Below are 10,000 nucleotides of genomic sequence, written 5' to 3'. Positions count from 1 at the left end.
GTATGGGGGTGCATTAGTGCCCAAGACATGAGTAACTTACACATCTGTGAAGGCACCATTAATGTTGAAAGGTACATACAGGTTTTGGACCAACATATGTTGCCATCCAAGCAACGTTACCATGAACGCCCCTGCTTATTTCAGCAAGACAATGCCAAGCCACGTCTTACAACAGCGTTGCTTCATAGTAAAAGAGTGCGGGTACTAGACTGGCCTGCCTGTAGTCCAGACCTTAAACAACGTGCCAACTTCACTGGTTTAGTTTTTTTTTTAGTTTTTTTGTCAATGGTTTAATAAAATGTTAATAACAAAAAAAACTGTAATAGTTGGACAAAAAAACAAATGGGACAAGGTGGGTGGTTATGAGTCAAAACATTGTTGTAAAAAGTATAAAACATCAATAACATAAAAACTGTAATAGTTGGACATAAAAAAGGACTGGCAGTGCTATTTTAGTATTTGCACTGATAGGGTGGGTTAACTCCACACAGTGCACTTATTGAAGTGTACTGAGGGAAGTCTAAAGTACGCGTGTCTTAAAGCATCAAACTTTCCTTTGTCCCCTTACATGGCGTCGTTGAGCCCCCTTAGACAAAACCCACCCGTCTGGGACGCGGCACAGCGTAAAAGAAGCCCTCGCAGAGTCAGACATCAAAGGGCCGTCCTCTCCCTGCTCTTTCAAGTGGCGTTTGATGAGCCTACTTGGGCGCACCAGGCGGGTGGTGTTTGTCACTGTGGGGGTGTTGCAGACGGGATGTTGATCAAACGTTTTTTTCCCCACTCGGTCCTCGGCGGCGGACCCCACCTGTCTGGCACGTCCGACGGGACAAAAACAAACGTTACCTGACACCAATCTGTCGCCGACACGTCTTCTTTGAGACCACGTCGGCAGTCCGGAAGCGACGCTCTTCGCCGAGCGGCCTTGTGGCACCACCACGCCGCCGTCCTTTCATCTGCTCCTCCCCGGGATGAGACGCGCTAACATCTGCTCATGTCTTTGTCACCAAAGCGTCCTCCATAGAACTTTCCGTCGCCTGCATCTCTTTGTGCTCCCAGGTTTATTCACGCATGCACCCCTAACCCTCCCCCCAACGTCGCCTTGGTTGTTTACTGTCAGGACAAAAAGGCGGGAAATGAATAAGGTGACCACACCAAAATGATTCCCGGGCGTGGCGCCGCTGCTGCCCACTGCTCCCCAAGGAGATGGGTCAAATGCAGAGGAAAAATTTCACCACATCTAGTGTGTGTGTGACAATCATTGGTATCTTTAATCTTTAATCTTTAAACAATGGCCGCCTACCAGCCCAAAGGCCACGATGGTGGAGCACGTCACGTGTACAGTACGTCACCATCAACCGTGTTAGCACGAGTCATTCTAAGGCTGAGAGGTGACTAGAACTGAAGGTTAACAACGTCTTTGGCGAAATAGGAAATACATTTTTGAATTAATCCTGATTCTTATTTGTAACAAATCTTAATTGATTAACTACATTCCTCCCTAAAATAAACAGCTCTGATCAATTTCTATATTACTTAATAGAAAACTGGTTTTGTTTAACAAAATTCTACCCAAGCATTTAAAGGCCTACTGAAGTGAATTTTTTTATTCAAACGGGGATAGCAGATCCATTCTATGTGTCATACTTGATCATTTCGCGATATTGCCATATTTCTGCTGAAAGGATTTAGTAGAGAACATCGACGATAAAGTTCGCAACTTTTGGTCTCTGATTAAAAAAAAAAGCCTTGCCCCTACCGGAAGTAGCGTGACATAGTCAGTTGATCGCCTCCTCATATTTTCCTATTGTTTTCAATGCAGCTAGAGCGATTCGGACCGAGAAAGCGACGATTACCCCATTAATTTGAGCGAGGATGAAAGTATTTTGTGGATGAGGAACGTTAGAGTGAAGGACTAGAATACAGTGCAGGACATATCTTTTTTCGCTCTGACCGTAACTTAGGTACAAGCTGGCTCATTGGATTCCACACTCTCTCCTTTTTCTATTGTGGATCACGGATTTGTATTTTAAACCACCTCGGATACTATATCCTCTTGAAAATGAGAGTCGAGAACGCGAAATGGACATTCCCAGTGACTTTTATCTCCACGACAATACATCGACGAAACACTTTAGCTACGGAGCTAACGTGATAGCATCTGGCTCAAATGCAGATAGAAACAAAATAAATAAATCCCTGACTGGAAGGATAGACAGAAGATCAACAATACTATTAAACCATGGACATGTAAATACTCGGTTAATGCTTTCCAGCCTGGCGAAGGTTAACAATGCTCTTGCTAACGACGCCATTGAAGCTAACTTAGCTAGGTAGCTAACGTGATAGCATCGGGCTCAAATGCAGATAGAAACAAAATACATAAACCCCTGACTGGAAGGATAGACAGAAAATCAACAATACTATTAAATCATGAACATGTAAATACACGGTTAATGCTTTCCAGCTTGGCAAAGCTTAAAAATGCTGTTGCTAACGACGCCATTGAAGCTAACTTAGTATAACGGGACCTCACAGAGCTATGATAAAAACATTAGCGCTCCACCTACGCCAGCCAGCCCTCATCTGCTCATCAACACTCGTGCTCACCTGCGTTCCAGCGATCGACGGAAGGACGAAGGACTTCACCATGATCATCCGTGCGGTCGGTGGCTAGCGTCGGCTATCCGAGTCAAAGTCCTCCTGGTTGTGTTGCTGTAGTCCGCCGCTAATACACCGATCCCACCTACAACTTTCTTCTTTGCAGTCTGCATTGTTCATTAAACAAATTGCCAAAGATTCACTAACACAGATGTCCAGAATACTGTGGAATTATGAAATGAAAACAGAGCTATTTTGTATTGGATTCAATGGGGGTACCGATTCTTCTGTTTCACTGGTTACGCCACGCGCATACGTCATCATCCAAAGGTGTTTCCAACCAGAAGTTTAGCGGGAAATTTAAAATTGCACTTTATAAGTTAACCCGGCCGTATTGGCATGTGTTTCAATGTTAAGATTTCATCATTGATATATAAACTATCCGACTGCGTGGTCGGTAGTAGTGGCTTTCAGTAGCCCTTTAATCAAGTCAAATACAAATAAGTAAACAAGAGAAGTATCCAACACTTCTCTTTTCTAAAGTAAATGTGTACAGCAGATGTTGATCATCTACATCAACTATATGATGTGTCTGAGTGGCTGGACAGGACAGATTGGGGGGAAAAAAATAATAAAATATATATATATACATGTATGTATGTGTGTGTGTATATATATATATATATATATATATATATATATATATACACACACATATATATATATATATATATACATACATATATATATATACACTACCGTTCAAAAGTTTGGGGTCACCCAAACAATTTTGTGGAATAGCCTTCATTTCTAAGAACAAGAATAGACTGTCGAGTTTCAGATGAAAGTTCTCTTTTTCTGGCCATTTTGAGCGTTTAATTGACCCCACAAATGTGATGCTCCAGAAACTCAATCTGCTCAAAGGAAAGTCAGTTTTGTAGCTTCTGTAACAAGCTAAACTGTTTTCAGATGTGTGAACATGATTGCACAAGGGTTTTCTAATCATCAATTAGCCTTCTGAGCCAATGAGCAAACACATTGTACCATTAGAACACTGGAGTGATAGTTTCTGTAAAGGGGCCTCTATACACCTATGTAGATATTGCACCAAAAACCAGACATTTGCAACTAGAATAGTAATTTACCACATTAGCAATGTATAGAGTGTATTTCTTTAAAGTTAAGACTAGTTTAAAGTTATCTTCATTGAAAAGTACAGTGCTTTTCCTTCAAAAATAAGGACATTTCAATGTGACCCCAAACTTTTGAACGGTAGTGTATGTAAAATATATGTATATATGTAATATATGTGTGTGTGTGTATATATATATATATATATATATATATATATATATATATATATATATATATATATATATATATATATATATATATATATATATATATATACCATATTTTTTGGACTATAAGTCGCAGTTTTTTTCATAGTTTGGCCGGGGGTGCGACTTATACTCAGGAGCGACTTATGTGTGAAATTATTAACACATTACCGTAAAATATCAAATAATATTATTTAGCTCATTCACGTAAGAGACTGGACGTATAAGATTTCATGGGATTTAGCGATTAGGAGTGACAGATTGTTTGGTAAACGTATAGCATGTTCTATATGTTATAGTTATTTGAATGACTCTTACCATAATATGTTACGTTAACATACCAGGCACATTCTCAGTTGGTTATTTATGCCTCATATAACGTACACTTATTCAGCCTGTTGTTCACTATTCTTTATTTATTTTAAATTGCCTTTCAAATGTCTATTCTTGGTGTTGGCTTTTATCAAATACAATTCCCCCAAAAAATGCGACTTATACTCCAGTGCGACTTATATATGTATATATGTTTGATTGGCAACACTAAATTAGGCCTAGTGTGTGAATGTTGTCTGTCTATCTGTGTTGGCCCTGTGATGAGGTGGCGACTTGTCCAGGGTGTACCCCGCCTTCCGCCCGAATGCAGCTGAGATAGGCTCTAGCACCCCCGGCGACCCCAAAAGGGACAAGCGATAGAAAATGGATGGATTGATGGATGTGTGTATATATATATATATATATATATATATATATATATATATATATATATATATATATATATATATATATATATATATATATATATATATATATATATATATATATATATATATATATATATATATATATATATATATATAAAGTACAGGCCATAAGTTTGGACACACCTTCTCATTCAATACGTTCTCTTTATTTTCATGACTATTTACATTGTAGATTGTCACATCAAAACTATGAATGAACACATGTGGAGTTATGTACTGAACAAAAAAAAGGTGACATACCTGAAAACATATTTTGTATTCTAGTTTCTTCAAAATAGTCACCCTTTGCTCTGATTACTGCTTTGCACACTCTTGGCATTCTCTCCATGAGCTTCAAGCACACCTGCGAAGTGAAAACCATTTCAGGTGACCACCGCTTGAAGCTCATGGAGAAAATGCCAAGAGTGTGCAAAGCAGTATTTAGAGCAAAGGGTGGCTATTTTGAAGAAACTAGAATATTATTTCACCTTTTTTTTGTTCAATACATAACTCCACATGTGTTCATTCATAGTTTTGATGTGACAATCTACCATGTAAATAGTATGTAATAAATATGAATGTAAATAAAGAAAACGCATTGAATGAGAAGGTGTGTCCAAACTTTTGGCCTGTACTGTATATATATATATATATATATATATATATATATATATATATATATATATATATATATATATATATATATATATATATATATATATATATATATATATATATATATATATATAAATATAAAGATATATATATATATATGTATATGTATATATATATATATATACATATATATATATATATATATGTGTGTGTATATATATATATGTGTGTGTATATATATATATGTGTGTGTGTGTATATATATATAGTGTATATATGTATATGTGTGTATATATGTATGTTTTTTTTAAACTGTCCTGTCCAGCCACTCAGACAAATCATATAGTTGTTGTAGATTATCTATATCTGCTGTACACATTTACTTTAGAAAAGATAGATAGATAGATAGACAGATAGATAGATAGATGGATAGAGATATAGATAGATAGATAGATAGATAGATAGATAGATAGATAGATAGATAGATAGATAGATAGATAGATAGATAGATAGATAGATAGATAGATAGATAGATAGATAGATAGATAGATAGTACTTTATTGATTCCTTCAGGAGAGTTCCCTCAGGAAAATTAAAATTCCAGCAGCAGTGTACAGAATTGAGATCGAATTTAAAAAGTAAATAATGGGAGTATAAATGGAAACAAAATAGAAAAAGCAACAATGAGAATAAAAATATAACAGTAAAATAAGAATAAGAGAAGTGTTGGATACTTCTCTTGTTGCCTTATTTGTATTTGACTTTATTAAATGCTTGGGTAGAAATGTATTCAACAAAACCTGTTTCCTTTGAAGTAACATAAAAGATTTATCAGAGCTGTTTGTCTATTTTATGGAGGAATGTCGCTAATCACAGAGCCCGCACCCAACGTTATTCAAAAAGTATTGATTCTGAATCGAATCGTTACCCGTTCAAATCGAATTGTGTGGTTCCCCAAAATTCACAGTAATTACCAACCAAAGAAATACCAGTCCTGAAAAGAGTGTCGAGCTATAAAGAGGTTGCTCGGCCTCGGCATGAATTGGAATTGAAACGTAAGAATCGAAACTGAAACTTAACTTCTAATATACGTGTGTGACAGGGTGCGGTGCGTTCAGTGTGTTTATCTTCTCCTGGCAATTCTAAGGCCTACTAACTCTTCCAAAAGGAGGGAAATGATTCCTCTAACAGCACTTTTGGCACGCTACGTCACCGTCTCTGTTGTGTGTAACGCTGTTCTCTGCCATGTGTGTTCCAAAGCAGCCACGCCGTGCATCAAAGCCATCAGCCCGAGCGAGGGCTGGACCACCGGAGGCGCCACCGTCATCCTCATCGGCGACAACTTCTTCGACGGCCTGCAGGTGGTGTTTGGAACGATGCTGGTCTGGAGCGAGGTGAGGGGATGATGTTGGGGGCCTGACACACCTACACACACACACACACACACACACACACACACACACACACACACACACACGCGCAGATGTAGAGCAGCGCCATCAAATATTGAAACGGGTCCACAAGAACAGAACACCTGGCGGGGAACCAGACGCTGGCACCTCAGCACGCCACGCGGCGCTGACGGACTTCCTCGCTTTGATCACGTCATCTGGCGGCGAGCGCACAGCTTCCAAAGACCAACTTCCCGCCACACACACACACACACGCGCGTGTGTGATGACCCAGATTGGAGTAGACTCTCAAAGTTCTGATCCGTCCCAGCAGAAGCTGGAACGGATCAGAACATAAATCACAAGAAACGTACAAAAAAATCGTATAAAATCAAAATATTCAAACAGCGGCAGTATTATTACCAAAAATATAATATATGAACATAAATATTTCCATTAGTATTGCTGCATCGTTTATCTTTTAATTGGCAGCGAGCGCCAGCCGGGTGTGGTGGTGGTGGTGGACAGGCTGGTACCGGATTGGCTAAAGCTAGAGCAGGGTCTGAGGTCAAGTGATTGCATAAGGGAAAAAGCACGCCGGTGTCCTTGAGTGCGACATGGCGTCTGGTCATCTTCTCGCACGGTGGTGTCCAAAGTGCGGCCCGCGGCACATTCTAAACATACTATTACAAATCAACATAAAAAAGTGGAATAAAAAAGCATACAGAATTAATATAACAAGAAAAAGTTGTCATTTTCTAATAACACAAAGCTGCCATGCAGGCTGTTTGTTTTTCAAACTGTCATTGTTAAATTTGTTTTATAATAAATCATGTTCATGTTCAAAGCTAGAAATAAAGTTCTTCCGAAGGACTTAGAAAAGTTATTTGTCTGAGGATGGGAACCACAGAAGTCTGTATGATTTTAAACATCCAAGAGTGCCAACAATTTTGAAGCAAATGTGCTTGTCTGTTGCTGGTGGAAAGCATGGAATTCTCTAGACAAAGACTTAAAAAGTTGCAAGAATATCTTTGAATTTAAAAAGAGTTACAAAAAGAGACAACTGGAATTATATCAAACTGATTTTTGATTGTGATTGGACGTGTCATTTTGAAAATGCTTAAACGAAAATGAAAAAGTATGTTGGAGTTGGGGTGTTGGTGGAGGGAACAGTGATAAAGTCATCTAAATAATTTGTGTTAAAAGGGGGCAGATAAATATAAGAATAGTATTCTTCCATCTGCTCCTTTCTGATCGTGGACATGTATAAGAAACAAAAAAACAATGAAAGTGTCAACTGTATATGTCTTGTATATACAGTATGCAGTGTTTCCCATAAACTGCCAAGATACCTGTGGCGGTGGGGGCGTGGCTATGGGCGTGGTCACCATGACATCATCAAGTAATTTGCATAACTTACTACAATGATATGATTTTCTCTAAAAAGGCTCAAAAAATGTATACTTACTAATTAATAATAACAGTTTTGTTTTAAACGTCCATCCATCCATCCATTTCACAATATAATTACAACACTTTATGTACATATTTATATACAGATTTGAACAATAAGTTATTCACTGAGATATATTTATTAATTGTGGTTCTTACAAAAAATGTATCTTATAAAATATAAAAGCTAAAATATCTCTTAAAGCTCTGCCCCTTTAATTAGTGCATACTAAATAATTTAACTTTAGCCTACTACTACAACCATATTATTTACCAGCAACATAAAGTGAAACAGAGGCAGAGGTGTCCTGCCACAGTCAGTAACAAATAAACAGAAAACAGTAGTGGTCAAATACAAATAAGGCAACAAGAGAAGTATCCTACACTTCTCTTTTGTAAAGTAAATCTGAACAGCCTATATGGGCAACTACATCAACTATATGATTTGCCTGAAAAGCTGGACAGGACAAAAAAAAATAAAAATGTTTTTTTATTTGTGGCGGACGTAATTCTTTCGTGGCGGGCCGCCACAAATAAATGAATGTGTGGGAAACACTGGTATGCATTCTCATGAAAGGAATAAAAAGAAATGATGATGATGATGATGATTGACCTATTCAAGGCTGCAATTACTTCCCTTCAAATAATCCACTCTGAAATCATTTTCGGGGGGAAATATTTCATATTTTGTGTGTTTGCCACAGAAAAAACATAGTTTTCTCAGACAAAAAGGGCATAAAACAAATTAAAAAAAATATTAAATTAATTGACGGATAGATCTGAAGTTGATCTCAAAAGTAAAAAAAAAAATAACAACGAGTGACTTCTTTTTACCCCTTCTACGAGTCCGTTTTGGATCTCTGAGAATTTTTTAGTAGGATTTTTTTTTTTAACTGTCATTGCTCAAAAAGTAATAAATCAAAATCAATGTTATAAATTATTGGCCTATTTTTTTTTACATAGACAAACTTTATTGATGCACAAGGGAAATTTTATTTAGGGCTCCACATTGCATATTTTGTGTGTTTGCCATAAAAAAACAAGTTTTCAATGACAAAAATGGCAAAAAAAAACAAACAAACTAAATATTAAATTCTTTGACGGATAGATCTGAAGTTGATCTCGAAATTTAAGCGTTGAAAGTAAAAAAAAAAAAAGCTCCCTTTTAAAACTCTGAGCATTTTAGTAGGATTTTTTTCAACTGTCATTGCTCAAAAAATGATAATAAATCAAAATCAATTTTATGAATTATTGGCCTATTTAGGGCTCTATGTTGTGTAATTTCTGTGTTTGCCATAAAAAAACAACTAAGTTTTCTTTGAAAAATCTTAAACTGTATTTGACGTATAGATTTGAAGTTGATCTCGAAATGTTAGCGTTGAAAGTAAAAAAAAATAACAATGTATGACTTCTTTTTACACTTCTATGTGTCGCTCCCTTTTAGATCTCTGAGAGTTTTAGTAGGATTTTTTTTAAACTATCATTGCTCAAAAAATAATAAATCAAAATCAATATTGTAATGAATTATTGGCTTATATGGGGCTCCGTATTGCATATTTTGTGTGTTTGCCATAAAAAACAAGTTTTCGATGACAAAAGGGCATAAAACAAACAAAAAAATATTAAACTATATTTGATGGATGGATCTGAAGTTAATCTTGAAATTTAAGCGTTGAAAGTAAAAAAATAACAATGTATGACTTATTTATAATACTTCTATGAGTCGCTCCCTTTTGGACCGCTGAGCATTTTAATAGGATTTTTTTTAACTGTCATTGCTCCAAAAATGATAATAAATCAAGATCAATGTTGTTATGAATCATTGGCCTGTTTGAGGCTCCATGTTGCCTATTTTGTGTGTTTA

At 36.7% G+C, this 10,000-nt stretch overlaps 1 protein-coding gene across 4 annotated transcripts in view; it reads left to right on the top strand.

The window, feature by feature from the left end:
• LOC133645187 (transcription factor COE1-like) overlaps nt 1-10,000 on the top strand; it is a 197,558-nt gene that overhangs the window by 144,871 nt on the left and 42,687 nt on the right. For all 4 annotated transcript variants that reach the window (XM_062040047.1, XM_062040049.1, XM_062040048.1 and 1 more), the window contains exon 10: nt 6,554-6,687. In XM_062040047.1, the coding sequence (XP_061896031.1) occupies nt 6,554-6,687 (134 nt within the window). The remainder of the gene's footprint in view (nt 1-6,553; nt 6,688-10,000) is intronic.

This window comes from Entelurus aequoreus, linkage group LG28 (assembly GCF_033978785.1).
Source record: "Entelurus aequoreus isolate RoL-2023_Sb linkage group LG28, RoL_Eaeq_v1.1, whole genome shotgun sequence".
Taxonomy (NCBI): domain Eukaryota; kingdom Metazoa; phylum Chordata; class Actinopteri; order Syngnathiformes; family Syngnathidae; genus Entelurus; species Entelurus aequoreus.
Note: the sequence above shows the minus strand (reverse complement) of the source record. Positions and strands in the feature narration are given on the sequence as shown.